The sequence below is a fragment of the Magnolia sinica genome, chromosome 16 (genome assembly GCF_029962835.1).
Source record: "Magnolia sinica isolate HGM2019 chromosome 16, MsV1, whole genome shotgun sequence".
Lineage (NCBI taxonomy): Eukaryota > Viridiplantae > Streptophyta > Magnoliopsida > Magnoliales > Magnoliaceae > Magnolia > Magnolia sinica.
The window spans coordinates 34,450,684-34,467,626 of record NC_080588.1 but is presented as its reverse complement, the minus strand read 5'-3'; the positions used below and the strand labels follow the sequence as shown (position 1 = coordinate 34,467,626).

General features: G+C 40.8%; 1 protein-coding gene across 1 annotated transcript in view; it reads right to left on the bottom strand.

The window, feature by feature from the left end:
• Positions 1 to 3,067: 3,067 nt before the first annotated feature.
• Positions 3,068 to 16,943, bottom strand: part of LOC131229416 (uncharacterized) — a 46,516-nt gene continuing 32,640 nt past the window's right edge. The window contains exon 4 of the mRNA XM_058225374.1: positions 3,068 to 5,573. Coding sequence (XP_058081357.1) covers positions 3,298 to 5,573 — 2,276 coding nt within the window. The 3' untranslated portion in view covers positions 3,068 to 3,297. The remainder of the gene's footprint in view (positions 5,574 to 16,943) is intronic.

Genomic DNA, 16,943 nt, shown 5'->3' with positions numbered 1-16,943 from the left:
GGTTATAAGTAACACGATGCACTCTGACGCACTTTGACTTAGGAGAGAGCAATAAAATGTAGAAAATAACCTAGGATTCCAAGTTTCGCCGATGGGCAAAACTGACTATTGAAATATGACTCGTATGCATCTGTGATCATGTGAAATGATCCCAATTCTCTTCTAGACCGTCAATCGACGGGTTTAGACGATAATTCAGTGTATTCCACACTCAAATGACCCGGAAAGTATGAATATGTGCGAGATGGAACCCGAAACCACCTCAAACGGACACGGGGGCCCATTTGCATGTGGGTCCACCTTATTTAGAGTCCCTTTACGCTCCTTTGCTCATTTCACCCCTCCCCTAGCTTTCAAACCCCTCCAAACTTGCAATTTCTCTTTTAAATCTTTCCTCCATACATCACAAACTTTATCTTCTTCCTTTTCTTGCACCCACCGCCACCATTCTCTCAAACCCATCTCCTAATACCTCCAATCCCCTTTATTTCTTCTCATTTGAGTACACAAAACCCACCTTTGTGTCTCATAAATCTCAAAATCCACCAACCCATCTTATCTTTCAATCTTGCTTCACTCTCATGGCTCTTTTTGAGCTAGTGGATGCCATCTTTTCCCTTTCCACACTCCTTTCCCTTATGGGAAAGAAGATAGTGCCCGCAGATGAAGTCGGGCCTAGCTGCCCTACCCGTCTAAGGAAGCAGAGAGGCACGTGGTGAGAGTTCGAGGCGGATAGTCATTTCGAAGGGAGATTGTGCCGATCTAGCTTCTTTGACGAGTAGTAGTTAGGTTCTCCCTTGGTGTCAAGCAAGTCACCGGCCTGCTGACCTACCTTTGGGATATGTAGCCGAGCATTGGGGTCAAGCTCTTTTCCTTAATAAGATACAAATGGGATATCGGGGATGACCATCTTCTTCATCTTATTGTACGGCGGAGGTCACACTTTGGGCCTCTTTTCTAAGGGATGTTCTGAGCATCAACTCGAAAATGTATGGGTCCGTGGAAGGGCTTGGTGTCTGAAAGGGCTCGACGTTAGTTGGAGATGAAGAGATTCTTTCTACCAATAGTCAAACCCAGAGTCGTTCCTTGAAATGTAACAAAGTGTCCTTCTTTGGCAATCAAGGAGCTCTTTGGTTATAACTAGTCTTGGTTGAGCTCCTCATACTGTGCATGTATTCCAAGCATCAGCTCGAAAATGTATAGGTCCATGGAAGGGCCCGACGTCTGAAAGGGCTCAACGTCGATTGGAGAAGAATAGATTTTTTCTACCAATAGTCAAACCCAGGGTCGTTCTGTGAAATGTAACAGAGTGTCCTTATTTGGCAATGAAGGAGCTCCTTGATTATGACTAGTCTTCGCCGAGCTCCTCATACTATGCATATATGTCCGAGCTGATTTTTCCTTAGTCCGTTTTTACCCATAACAATAACCATACGAGACGTTATGGTGTGAACATATTTTGGTCAATACCCAACTATAATCACAAGGCCATCATGATGGTTAACTGGCTCTCCTACGTGTACAGGATAGGCGGATGAGTTTTCCATTTTTGTACTCAGTTGACTTTACTCTTTTTGAACTACCCACGACTTTACAGATTCTGCTATCATTCGTCGCCACAGCATTAAAAAAAATTTAAAAAAAATTTTAAAAAATAAAAATAAAAACATTCCATCTTTTATTGAGATCTTGCTCCCACGTGACATAATCTGCGTTGCTGGATCTGACACCGTCAGATCAGGCGTAAACAATTCTCAAACCCCAGTAATCAAACGGTAGCTTTAGCAAGCATCTCTAATAACATGGGAAAGAGAGACATTGAACTCGTTTGCAAGATACCCAACTTCAATAGAAACAAAAGAAAACGCCAAAGTCCCTGGCCAAATTAATAACCACAGCTCAGTTCCCCTCTCAATGATAACATGCTGATCGTTGAATTGCCTATGGATGACCTTGACAGCTTCCCCAAACCCATTGCCAGCAAAATGCACGTTGGACACCGATCAACGTTGAGCATGCCTCAAGGACCTGGGTTCCCAATTGACCCGCCTATCATCACTTCTCCTGCAATAGAAAATTGAATGGAGGACTGTCCTTTCCGACTAGCAGGTACAGGAGATGCCTGCCAGTTTCTCAATAATCAAAGGCATTTCCACTGCTCCTTTTTTCATTCTTTATTTTCTCATGCATTCTTATTTTCTCTGATCCAAAATGCTATTATTATTCGCCAGCCATAATGGCTGCAAAAGAGATAATCCATGACCGTTCAAATTCTTGGATTATCTCCAACAACCAAGGCTCATCTATATAACTATATTATTCAAATAGCTCTTGTAAATAATAATTTAAAAAAAAAAAAAAAAACGGTTTTAATCTCACTATTATAAAAGGGCTCATCTGATCAGATATTTTGCCAACTCTTTTTGTGCTACCTTCTCCTTCTAAACTTTCAATTTGTTTTAGATGGTTGAGAGAGAATCATCAAATAATGGTCCACACTAAACCAAAAAAGGTTATGAGTTGTCCATCGTGGGGCAATCTTATTAACAGTACCAATCAGGGACCCACTTGGAGAATTATGAAAATCGCATTCCTCTCTCTCTCTCTCTCTCTCTCTCTCTCTCTGTGGATCACGTGGATGTCCAACATAAAGATAATCCAGTTAGGAGGAGAAGCTCTATCTTTTCTCATGACTGCTACTGAACGCCACAGAAACAGACAGTTCTGATGTTTTGAAAGGTGCACAAAATACACGAATTACTCACAACTTACTAACTTAAAAAACAAATCCACACGCTCAAGAAAGACTCTTTATGCTTCTTTTTCTAAAAAGAAATTCCACGATTTTCCTGATTTCTACCCAAGTTTTTCCCGAAATTCACCTGAATCATGGCCTACTTTTGCCAATTATTCTCAAATTCAAGCTTTGTAACAGTATTGAATGAAGCATGCAAGTGGGTTATGGAGATTGTGATAATCACACCCTAAAACCCTAAACTTTTCTTCTTCTTTTTTTTTGGGATCAATAATGGTTGTTTGATGAGTATCCTTCAAATGAAATGAGTGGTGAGAACCTAAAACCACTGCAATTGGGTGATGTATTCCACAAGAAACTATGCAACATTATTTTGAATTTATACACATTGTGAAACTCAAAGACAGATAAAATCAAGAAGGCCCAAATTTGGGCACATAAGGCAGCATGTACAAAGGCATTATAGAGACCCGTGGCTTCAACCACCTCACTCTTTAAAAAGCCACAGACTCCCACACTTCCCCTCTATAAATTTCTCATTACTAAGTTAAAGGTGCTGAGAAATTACCCGTCCGAAACCTCTGCCTCTGGCACCGTCTAGTTGTTTTCCCCCAACCTCTTAGACTTATCCCATCCACCTCCACTTCACTATTACTGGGCTGCCTTGGTGGTGGCCCCACCAAATTTGCTGTAACAGCTGCAGCCACAGATGAGCCTCTCGGCCGCCTCCTCCCCCTTGCCTGGCAATGCCATCCATTTCTACCCGTGTTTCTCCTCGCTAACCCTATTGGCCAAGAGCAACCTGAAGCCCTCATCAACCCTCCGATCATCTGCAGATCTTCAGTCACCTCATGCCTCGACAGGGACACGAGGCCTGGCAGGATGTCTTTCTGAAAGTCGTTCCGTTGCCTCCCTCTCCTCGCCTGGCGCCTTCGAGGCCGGGTTGGCAATGGAGCAGGACCCATCTCTTCATCCTTTTGGTTCTCCCTCTCCCAGGGCTTATAACAGTACTCAACATCCACCATGGTTTCACTCAGCTTCAATGTCATGGCCTCAAAGGAATCTGACCCAATGTCTGAGAACTCGTTATCACCGTCAGCCTTTCCCCTTGAGACTCGCACTGCATTCTCAAGGTCACCTGCATTCGATGAAACCACCTCCGAGAACCAAAGAAGAGAGTCCCTCAAGGATGAGGGACTGCAATTGTCATCTCCTGAATGACCGTCCATAGCCGATGATAAATCGACAATAACCTCTGCTGCTAACCTGGCAAGTGCCCCCTGTGGATCCTCCATTTCGCATCGCAATGGTTGGACAGGTGTCTCTGGCTGATTTGTTCCCGGAGATTCACCCTGGGGAGGAGCATCCTCTGCCTGTGAAACAATTGGCGACTCCAAATCTATCCCAGCCATCATCTCCACAGCAGCTCTTGGAACAGAAGATGATGTTGGATACTCTGCATCAGTTTTCAACAGAATCTCCTGCGACTGTGCCTGCTCGTCCCATGCTGACACTGTAGAATTCAGATTAATGCAACGTCTAAGACTTGTAGGGCTCTTCTCAACCACCATTTCTGCAACCAGATCCTCCACAAAGGGCTGCTGCTTTTCCAAATCAAGCGGTGTATGACCATGAGGTGAGTCACCACGAGGCGAACAGATCTTCACATTTTTTTCAGTATCATAGATTTCAGATTGGCCCTGACACAACATGGATGCTGAACTGAAAGCACACTGTCCCCTCAAAATATGAGTCTTATCGAACAGGGGAAAACTGAGAAGTTTATTATAACTTGGGCCGTCACCCAGTTCGATCTTGTGGGTTACTGCATCCTTGGAGAGCAAGGTTGATGCAGCCTCCTGCAAAAAACCTAGAGGATCCTTTTCAGTTCCAGTTCCACTCTCAAACTGCCAGGTCTCAGCATCTTGGGTGGAAACCGGCTGAATGCAACTAGAAAAGCCCAAATCCAATTGGGTTGTACTTCCTGTAATACTTGCAGATTCATTACAGGTTGGCTTCTTTCTGAGCCATGGTATCCCCGATAGAACTCCATGCTTCCCTTCTACAGCAATATTTACCACAGGACCATGGGGTGGTTTCTCTTCGCCTTGAAATTCATTTGGAAGGTGGATATTCAAATTCATATCCTTAGCAGATTTCACATCTGTGCAGTTCCAACCCTTCAGAAACTTCCCGGGCCCACTAGCATCAATATGTTCATGAGGTGAATTATTGCCATTCTGTGGTTTCGGCGTATTAAATCCAATGAACTGTAAATGCAACGCATTAGGCTCTGATTCAAACAAGTGGTTACAACCATTCTGGTAGGACCCAGAGCTCAGGTGTGATCTTGATTTGCTGTGAAGATCCCACTTCTCTCCAGCAGCGCCAGGGCTTTGAATGGATGGGCTCGAACTCATATTCCGCATATTTGATACAGCAGACCCATTAAAGCATGGAAGCACTTGAATTGCAACTGGGCTATGGGTTATGTTATTTGCCGGATTTCTCCAGGATGAAACAGATGAAGATGTCATATTGGTACCACTAGCAGGAGTAGCTGAAAATGAACCAAGAACTGGGGCAACCACCTGTCCTGAGTAGTTAGGAATGGTGAGACCAGGACTTGCTTTTGAGATGTCTGTACCAGAAGTTGCTTTTTCTCTGAACCATGATTCTCCACTACTCCAATCAGATAAAAGAAATGGTGGAAGTTCATGAACTTTCTTAACCTCTGCTTGTGTGGGCTCGGATGACATGGGCAATTTCTCCTGACAGAAAAATGGTGTACGGGAATTTGTATCATCTCTAATTTTCCCTGTAAAAGACATACCCAACATGAAATTATCAGTTACAAGAAACAAGATACAAATTGACATCATAAAAAGATCACGAGATTTCAACCAAAGGGCGCTTTCTAAATACTAGCAACATGCAAATGTATCTCACTAAGACAGAACTTCCTCTGGTTTATCAACACTCTAAAACAGTAAAAGTCAGTTCGTCTCCCATCCACAATTCAAGCAAATTTGATATGAACCGAGTTGAAGTCTCTGCAAATCAAAATTAAGTATTTATCAAATGGGAAGAATGGTAGGTAAGATAATTCATTGATCAAACTGATAAATATGTGAACAAGTGAAAAATGTTGAAAGATATTTACAAGGTTTAGGATCCAATGTGCAAAGAGTAAATTTAGTAAATGGTAAACCACACGAATGGTTGATTTTTGCACTTTGATGATGGATCTAGACAGTTCAGTTAGTGGACGACCTCTTTGATGACCATACCCAAAAATCATGCCCTTCGCAAGTTCATAACATACCAATTCCTTCCCACTTTTGCATGGCCAAGAAAAAGTTTGGAGCAGCAGTCCAGAAGGTTTATAACTCAAAATATTTCAAGCTGCTAATTGCTACAGTTTTCCCTCACCTCTGGCCCATCCATGAGATGCCATGTCAGTTTTTCAGTCTGGATTTTGACATATTTGCCAATCTTATGGTTCATACAGTTAATACCATTTACTAATTGGTACTTGATGCAGACTATTCAACATTGAGGTCTAGAAATCCACAGAATCACAGAAAAAATGCCGAGTCAATGAGATTATTACATTCGTTGCATTAGTTTATCAATTTGTCATCGAGAGCCTCCTTCCCTGTTAATAATGTTGATATATGAAACCAGTTCCTCTTTTGAAGTATTTCTTGAAAGTGACTATTCTTTAATTGGCTAGGTTCTCGGTCCAACCACGATCCTTACAACATGGAACATTTGAAGACCAAAAAACTTATGTTAGTTTGCCAATTTCTCTAACTTGGATAACGAGTCTTTAACTCCGGTAAAGAGCCTGCACTATAGGACTTTTGAAGACACCCTAGGTTCAGTTCATCTGGGTCTAAACACTTGCAGATGAACCGAGCAACTCTCCTCCTACTTCAACTAGGACTCATCTAGGCCCAAGATCCTCTGCTGCCTTCAGGTTCAGTTCACCTGTGTCCAGGCTTCTCTTCCTCCTCCAGGTTCAGTTCGCCTGGGTTCAGGCCCCTCATCTTCTAGGTTCAATTCATCCACATTCTCTTCCAAGTTCAGTTCATCTGGGACCAGGCTCCTCAGATTTTGTTCATCTGGGTAGCCTCTAGGCTCTTTATAGGTTCCTTGTCCTACTCTAGGTTTCCTCATCCTCCAATATTTGTGGATGTTTAGTACAAAACATACAATGAGACTGTCCCAGTTTTCATGCCAACAATGGTCAAAGAATTCTGTACAAACCATTTTATTGGTCATCATCATCACCATCTAAGCCTTATCCCAACCAATTGGGGTAGGGTACATGAATCCTTTTCCTCAAGGGCCATAAATTCATTTAGACCATAGGTCAAGTCTTTTCTTACTACCACTATCCACGTCCTTTTGGGCCTTCCAAATGTCCTTTTAGAGCCTTCAACATGTACAAACTCACTCCTGACTAGCACAGTTCTATCTCCGTTGCACGTGACCAAACCGTAAGTCTACTAATGGGGACATCACGCGCACAGGCGCACGCACGCTGCCCCCTACGCACATACGCCAGAAGGAGGACCCCACCGTCGATCTGAATTGATGACGACGTCCAGGGAGGGCCTCCTAGTTAGGAGACGAAGTTTTGATTCAAGAGAGTGGGCCTGACAATCAAGAAAAGCCCATCATGGGATCTCATGATCGTAGCCCACTAGTTGAATTGATTTCATATTTTAGGTTTTGCTTATTGTTATTATTTAAAACATCATGAATGCTTTAAATTTCTTTGTTGGGTTTTTATTTTAGTTTACTTCATCGCCAAGTAATAGGTTGCGCACATGGAGCGAGTTTTGGGGTATAGGGTTTTCCTACAAGAAAAGCCCCCTTGTAGTTCTTTTGATTCATTAAGATTAATAAAAATTTTCTGTTTTCCTACTCTCTGAGTTGTGAAGCCTAATTGGGTGCGAAGCCCTCCCTTCATCGAAGGGTTAACTACTGTGGTGCGAAGCCACATCTATCCCGATTTGCCCCCATTCATTGTCATCTCTACTACCCATCTTCTACCATCCCTTCTTCTCATCTCACCCCATCATCTACACTTCAAATCAATCATCTATTACAGCAATTCTCCTCCTCACAACAGAATTTCAGAATTTGGCCCTACAAGAGGGCTAAAACTTCGATAGAGCACCATGTACAAACCGCACATCGGATTTAACTGAGATTTGGGAGTTTTGGAGTCCATTCATGGCCGACAAGGGCCAAGGCGGCCTTTTTCTGAATAGTGGGTCTCACGCACGTGCGTCTGGGCCATTGTTGTTGTCCACGCGTGCGGTACTTCTTCGGTTCATCTCTCCTCTCTTTCACTCCTCTTTCACCCAAAATCCTTAAACCTAACCCTAAATTACTCAAATCTCCAATTTTATGCCCCTTTTCTTACCCTAAGGTTCCCCGAATTGGAATTTCTGAATCTCTTGGATTAAGGACTGATTACTATGCATGTGTGGATGATTATTTCTTATCTTTGAGTATCGTTTGGTTCATAATTTTTATTGATCCAGCTCTATCATGTGTAGGCCTGGACCCGCATAAATTCTCCTTAATTATATGGTTTGGACTTTCATGTGGGATATGAAATTTGTGTAATTGTTTCTGAACTAGCATGATCTTAAGCCTGAAATCTTGCTCATCATATTTGAATTTCATGTCCTACATCAAATTTGGTATCAGAGATTAGGGTTCTTATAGGGGAATGCATTATATGTTTAGGGTTTAGTTGTTTATGTCCATTACGCATTAATTCTCATCATATATGGCTGTTTAGAGGTCCATAAACCCCGATGTAAGCTGCTGAAATTTTCTGTTATACCCTTATTTGAATTATTTTAGAAATTAACTTAGCTTTCTATATCTAGGTTTTGAAAGTTTCCTTTTTTTGTTTTTAGAAACTAAATTTTTAAAAACTTTCTTAATTTGTTTTAGAAACTAATTTCCTTTCCTTTTTCTTTTTTAGAAACTAGATTACTTTCCTTTTACTTTTTTAGAAACTTACTTTCTATTTTTAGAAACTTTCCTTTTTCTTTTTTTAGAAACTTTTCTAATTTGTTTTTTTCTTTTTAAACTTTCCTAATTTGTTTTTAGAAACTTTCCTTTTTCTTTTTTTTAGAAACTAGGTTTTTCTTTTTAGAAACTTTCCTAATTTGTTTTTTTTTTTTTTTTTAAATTTTCCTAATTTGTTTTTAGAAACTTTCATTTTTCGTTTTTAGAAACTAGGTTGCTTTTTTTTTTTTTAGAAACTTTCCTAATTTGTTTTTAGAAACTTTCCTTTTTCGTTTTTAGAAACTAGGTTGTTTCTTAAATAAATAAATAAAAATCTTATATTTTGACAACTATATTGTTGAATTTTGGTTTGCACCCTACACTAAACATGGAACAACTGCTAGAGTCACTAAACAAGTTGTCCCAGCAGATCGAGTCTTTGGATAAGCTCTTGGAAATGGACCAATGCTTTGAACAACTTGATGTGCACATTACCCGACTAAAGACCATTGCCAGAACAAACCCCACCATTGGGGTAGATGTCCAATCTCAGGCAGGTGGCCTGGAGGATAGACCAATGAATAGAGTTGGTCAAGGAATCAATTATGGGCGTGCCACCGTGCACCCACCCCATGAGGGACATCAAGACCACTATTTTAAGGGGTAAAACATGTGCGGCCTTGTGGCTGGAGAGAGTGCATCAAAGGCTAGCGTAGAGTTACCCACTGAGGCCATTCCGATAATGGATAAGTTACGTGATGTCTTACCTAATGATCTACTGGATGAGTCTCCCCCTAAGAGGGATATAGAGCACACCAGAACATGGGACACCGTAATACCTACAGCCGAGTTTGCATTTAATAGTTTTGTCAATGGGTCCACAGGTCTCAGTCCTTATGAAGTTGTTACTGTTTATAAAACTAGGAAATGTATTGATCTTGTCCCTATGTCACTGACCCATAGGGCGTCAGAGCCTGAGTCTTTTGTGCATCACATTCATTCGTGGCATCAAGAAATCAGGCAAAAGATCACTACCAGTAATGAACATTATAAATTTTCTGCAAACCAGCATAAACGTTTCAAAGAATTCAATATTGGGGACTGTAATGGTCCGCATCAGGCACAAGCGGTACCCTCCGGGGGCCGTTCATAAGTTACACGCGTGTAGCCCTGGACCCTTCAAAATTATAAAACGAAACGGTCTCAATGTGTACGAGGTAGATCTTTCACCTTCCATGGGAATTAGTTTCACATTCGATTTGGAGAATCTAGTTACTTTTCAAGGGACCACTGATACTTTGTCCAACCCTTCGCCCACCCAATACCCATCCTGATTCCCCATATTTATCCCTTGAACCATGGCCCTTCCCGACCCATTTTTCCAGCCTCTACGTCTCATACCTACTCTTCCTGACCTTTCTTCCCAGCCTCTACCTCTCATACCTACCTTTCCCGACCCATTTTCCCAGCCTCTACGTCCTATACCTACCCGTTCCTACCCATTTTTTCAACCTCTACCTCCCATACTTACCCGTCCCAACCCATTTTTCCAGTCTTTACCTCTCATACTTACTCTTCCTGACCTTTCTTCTCAGCCTCTGCCTCCCATACCTAACCTTCACACACCCAGAGAGGAAATAGAGGATATCTTGAACTATCAGATAGTTTCAACGTCGGACGGCGGGTTTCAAAAGTATCTGGTTAAATGGAAATCACACCCAGCTTCAGACAGCACGTGCCTCATTGAGGAGGAGCTTCAGAGACTTGATCCTAACATCTTGGAGTGGTCCAGGAGTTTTATTTCGCCAGTGGCGAAATCTTCGCAGCTGGGGAGAATTGATGGGGACATCACGCGCACACGCGCACGCTGCCCCTATGCATATAGGCCAGAAGGACCCCACCGTCGATCTGGATCGATGACGACGTCCAGAGAGGGCCTCCTAATTAGGAAACAAAGTTTTGATTCAAAAGAGTGGGCCCGACAATCAAGAAAAGCCCACCATGGGATCTCATAATCGTAGCCCACTAGTCGGATTGATTTCATATTTTATGTTTTGCTTATTATTATTATTTAGAACATCATGAATGCTTTAGATTTCTTTGTTTGGTTTTTATTTTAGTTTACTTCATCGCCAAGTAATAGGTTGCACACATGGCGCAAGTTTTGGGGTATAAGGCTTTCCTATAAATAGGCACCTCTTGTAGTTTTTTTGATTCATTGAAGATTAATAAAAATTATGTATTTTCCTACTCTCTAAGTTGTGAAGCCTAATTGGGTGCGAGGCCCTCCCTTCATCGAGGGGTTAACTACTATGGTGCGAAGCCACATCTATCCCGATTCGCCCCCATTCATCACCATCTCTACTACCCATCTTCTACTATCCCTTCTTCTCATCTCACCCCATCATCTACACTTCGAATCAATCATCTATTGCAACAATTCTCCTCCCCACAATAGAATTTCAGAATCTGGCCCTACAGGAGGGTTGAAACTTCCACGGAGCACCACGCACAAACCATACATCGGATCGAGCTGAGATTTAGAGGTTTTGGAGTCCATCCCTGGCCAACCAGGGCCAAGGTGGCCTTTTTCTGAATAGTGGGTCCCACACACGTGTGGTTGGGATCACACGCACGTGCGTCTAGGCCATTGTTGTTGTCCACGCGTGCGGTACTTCTCTGGTTCGTCTCTCTCCTCTCTTTCACTCCACTTTCACCCAAAATCCCTAAATCTAACCCTAAATTACTCAAATCTTCAATTTTATACCCTTTTTCTTACCCTAGGATTCTCCAAATTAGAATTTCCGAATCCCTTGGATTAGGGACTGATTACTATGCATGTGTGGATGATTATTTCTTATCTTTGAGTATCTTTTAGTTCATAATTTTTATTGATCCAGCCCTATCATGTGTAGGCGTGGACCCGCATAGATTCCCCTTAATTGAATGGTTTGGACTTTCATGTAGGATATGGAATTTGTGTAATTGTTTCTGAACTAGCGTGATCTTAAGTCTGAAATCTCGCTCATCATATTTGAATTTCATGTCCTGCATCATCTACTTTCCCTCATCTTGTTACCTATTGATGCTACTCCCAAATTCCCTTGAATGCACTCATTTCTAATTCTAACCTTGTCTTTTTTCTTTTTTTTTGAAGACACAGGGTGTCCCCACCTCTTTTTTGAAGTGAGACTAATCCCTGCGGATACACGCAATCACCCACAACCACGTGTATCAGGTAAAGCCAAGGAGAGGAATCGAACCCTCACCTATAGGGAGCAAACCTATAGTGAAGACCATTCGCCCAAACCTCGTTGGGTTAATTCTATCCTTGTCTTGCCACTTGTCCATCTCAAAATCTTCATTTCAGCTACACATTCTGTGGACATGTTGTTCCTTAACTGCCAAACATTCTGTCCCATAAAGCATGGCTGGACTTATAGCCATCCTATAAAATTCCCTTTCAGTTTAGGTGGTATAAAACGTTCACATAAAACTCTAGAGGACATTTCATTTCTTCCACCTTGCTTGAATTCTATCGGCAACATCCTTCTCAATCTCTCCACTCTCATGAATAATCCACCCAAGATATCGTAAGTCGTCATTTTAGGAAATTTCTTGGTCAGCAATCTTTACTAATTCCTCGTTCCCACTCCTATTGGAACTAAAATTGCACTCCACATACTCTGTTTTAGTCCAACTAATTTTAAATCCTTTAGATTCTAAAAGCAACTCTCCATACATCTAGCTTTGTGTTTATGCCCTCCCTCATCTTGTCAATCAAAACTATGTCATCTACAAACCATTGTATTGGTCATTCTACCAAAAGTTTGTAATATACAGTACAAGACAGCATTCAATTACTCAAGGCATTCACAGTGGAAAGTTTGGGTGAGTTGAGTATTTTCAGTGGTGTAAGTCATGGAGAGGATCAACTTGGATAAATTTTGCTCATACCTCAGTTTGTTTCTCTAAACGCATGCCTACGCATAGGTTCACATGCTACATAGCATGCATAGGTTATCAAAGTGTTCATGATGTGGGGCTGTTGTGTTTTGTTCACTGGAAAAGCTGTAGGATGGACTCTTAAAAATACAACCTAGGATGGGTGTGCCCAGGAGGTTGGACGTATGTGTTCGAAAAAAATGACGGTGAGGACGATGATTGGCTCTCCATATTCAAGGCAAAAATCTGAACAACTTTGCAAGTGAATCTACCACAACTTTGGGCCATGACACTTGTATGCATGGCACTACTTGACCAACAAGATCTTGATGAACAGCTGGTTCTGAATCCACGCATCGTAATTTTCAAGGTTCAGTGAATCTGACGCTTCATGCCAATGCAGACCTACTACACTTGTATGCATGCATGTTCGTGCAACATAGGCTCATGCTTTAACACTTGTTTTGTACAAGTTGTTACCGACTTACCATCTATATCAATTGATACAATTATTCATAGGTGTACACCTCACATTCAAAGCATGCAAAAGAGGTTGAAACCAATCCTTGCATAATAAACCAACAAAATCATACCTTTCTAGGAAAGAAAAAGAAAAATAAAAGGGGGATGGATTTATTGATATGAAAAAATATACTAAAAACAAGTAGGAGCACAACAAGTGACCCTCCCATCACTCCATCACTGGAAGCCTGCCCACCACCTCATTAAAACATTTACAACCATGGAGAACAACACCTTGCACAGTAGACTAGAGATTTCACATAATCCTACCCACATTTACTCTGGACCAAGATAGCTCCAGAACACCTCAAGACTCTTTTGAGTTTTCTATCCTGCTCATTTAAAGCTCCATACAATCAAAACGTCATTGTTACAAACTAGAGGCGAGACACTAGTTTATTGATATTACCTTTGGGTTACTAACACGAAACTCTTTTAGGACTAACCAAGGTATTTCATAACGATAACGGTGGCCATAATGACCACCACAATTACCTTTACAATACAGGCCGTAACAGCCATTACAATCTCTTTATTTATTGAAAAATTAAATTATAAAAATATATATATATATATATTTTAAAAAAAAAAAAAAAAAAAACATCCAAAAAACTTGCATCTACCCCGTAACGGACCATTACGGAGCCATTATGGCCTTTATGCGGGGGCGTAACGGGCTATTATGGGGGCCATAATAGTAGTTACAGGTCATTTTTTCCATAACAGCCATTACGACTGTTACGACCCTGTAACTAGTAATGGTTGCCACCGTTACTATACGTAACGGCCATTACAGCACACCATGGGACAGAACGAAGAAGCCTTTCCATAAGAAAATGAAGACTCTCCGCCACCACAACAAACAATAAGGGAAAATTGGTTGCCTTGATGCACGCCTCTTGAGCTAAACAAGCAACCAAAGGGGGAGCCACTAACCAAGATGGAAAAAGATGATGTCAACTTATGCTCTCTGACCCACCAATTCCACTCACTGAAATGCATTCTGAAGTGAGCAGGAGAGAGTTTCAATCCACATTATCATAGGCCTTCTCCAAATCCACCTGACAGAAGATACCAACATCGCCCTACCTATGCCCGATTGAACTCTTAAATCAATACATCCGTTTATCACGAGAGTGATATCAAGGATTTCTTCTCATCAATCAACGCTCCTTGGAGCTGAGATATCATATTACCCAAGACTTTTCTTAAATGAATCAACAAGGGGTTTGATGCTTTAGGTAAACCGATTTGGTTCCTTCACCAATATACGGAGCACATAATGAGGATGCATATTGGTTTGCTGAACATATTAGGGAGTATAAGTGCAGGAGAATATTGAAGCTAGCTACAAAAATACCATTGCCAATGCGCATCAGATATTGAAGACATAATGTTGGAGATTTGGTGGTAGTGCATTTACATGGGCACTTTTTATAGGTTCATTCTACAAATTAAAGCATAAGTGATGTAAGTGAACCAAATATCATGTGAGATCAAGTAGCAAAATTAAGATAATTAACAAAAAACACAAACCTTGCTATAATCATCACAAATACCATGAAAACTAAAAGAATATCATGCATAATCCTAACCTAGGTTACCAACATCGCCACACAAGATCATTAAATAAAAGGAAACTAGGATCTAATGGATGTAGGCACATCCAATTAGCATAGGGTAAAGCCTATTTTAAAATAGAAGACCTAATACAATCTAAGGAGAAATTAGGATTAGGGGAATTGGGGAAATATAGGAATTAGGGGATCAAATTGGGTGAAGAGATTAAAAGGTTTATAGGTTAGGATGTGAGAATTAGGGTTTTAGATAGAAGGGGTGCAAGGATTTTGGGTGAATTGAAGAATGGGAAAAGTTAGGGTTTGGTAATTTCGGAAAGTAGGAAAGTTAGAGATTTTAGGTTTAGGGTTAGGGTTTGGATGCATAAGGGATGAAGATCGGGAGGATGTTGATGGCTTGGGATGAAGATCAGGAGGATGTTGATGGCTTGGGATGAAGGAGAACGAAAATTGAAAAACGTGGAAGAATACCTCAATGATTGATGAAGGGATGAAAATGTGGGGATAAATGGAGACCTCAAACTTCTATTGATAAAGATTAGCCTCACACTAATCTCCATTCCAAATCACATTAAGTATCTTCAAATCTCATAAAGATGGAAGAAGAAGAAAAGGAACAAAGCTTTTTTGTTTTTTTTTTTTTTCACAAAATCCAATGAGTGAGAGAGTCACACGCCCACCCTCTTTTATAGCTCCAAGAAATTTCAATAATTACAATAACTACCCTGTTTTGTGAATTTTAACAAAAATAACCCTAGCCTAAATAAAATCAACTAAAAACACTCATAATGGTGTCCAAACATAACATAAACAAAACTAAATCATATAAGCTGATAAAGTCTAAGATAAACTAGTATGGACGATTCACGATTAATGGTCTGATCCTCACATCCCTCCAATCCAACGGTCTAGATCACTCCATAAAACAGCCTATGTGCATCTTCCCAGTGTGAGGTCTTCCAGATGCTCGCACATGCATATGGGGTCTTCAGCACAATCACGGATACTCACCTAGCCACAGGGAAATTGGTGCGGCCCACCTCCTCTGATATGTATGCAAAAGTGTATGTGAAGTGATGTCCTCATCAACTCTCCTCGACTGAGAAGAGTTCGCCTTTGGTGGATTAAAAGTCCCGTAGTGCTCCAAATGTCTGGATCTAAATGTTGTAGCTCGTCCTCTTTAATCCACGTAATGTCTGAAATCGGCCTATGCTTCCACTTGACGAGGAATTTCTGAAATCCCCCATGTCGAGTGGAAATTGTTTGTGCATCCAGTATGTCTTCAATTTGTTCACTTTGAGCAGGCAAGGAGGGTAAAGGTGGTAAAGACTCAAAAGATTGGTAAAGTGGGGGCCATGGGTTTGGGATTAGGTCATGGTCTGTGAGAGGGTCTGTGGATGGATCAACAGACGAAGTAGCAAGACCCTTGTATTATACTAAATCTTCTATATTCAAAGTAGAACTAATTCACATGGTAGGTGAAAGGTCTACTTTGATGCAGGACAATTAATCACTTGCTCTAAAAGCTCGAACTTTCCTTCTCCAAAACCTTAATTCCCCTCTACCAATACCTAAATCCATCAATCCCCTTAACCAATTCACCCAATTTATTCCTAATTTCATATTTTCCCCAATTTTTAAAAATCCTAATTCCAAAATTCTCAATTTCCATGAACTCTAAATTTTCAAATTTCAAATTTTTCCATTTCTAACCCTAATCATAAAACCTACAAATATATCGCGTGAGTGTAAAATGTGCCTATACTAAATTGGAAGTTTTATCCTTCCATTGAGACTAGTTTTAATTAATTTATGTGATTTCTTAGCATGTGGGCATGTGATTTAGGTTAAATCATATTTTATTTCCTATTGCTTACTCTCAATTATTTAGTGGGTTAGCGTCTTTTGTTAATTGAATTACTTCATGGAATCTTCCATGATCTCCATGTTGCATGCTAGCATTAAATCATGTGTCCTACATCAATAAGATTGGACCATGCCACATACAACACAAGTACAACGACAGTGCCTACGAAGTTGAATTCCCAATCCAATATGCCATTTTTTATTTTTTTTTCAATTTTTAACATGATCAACCTATTTGA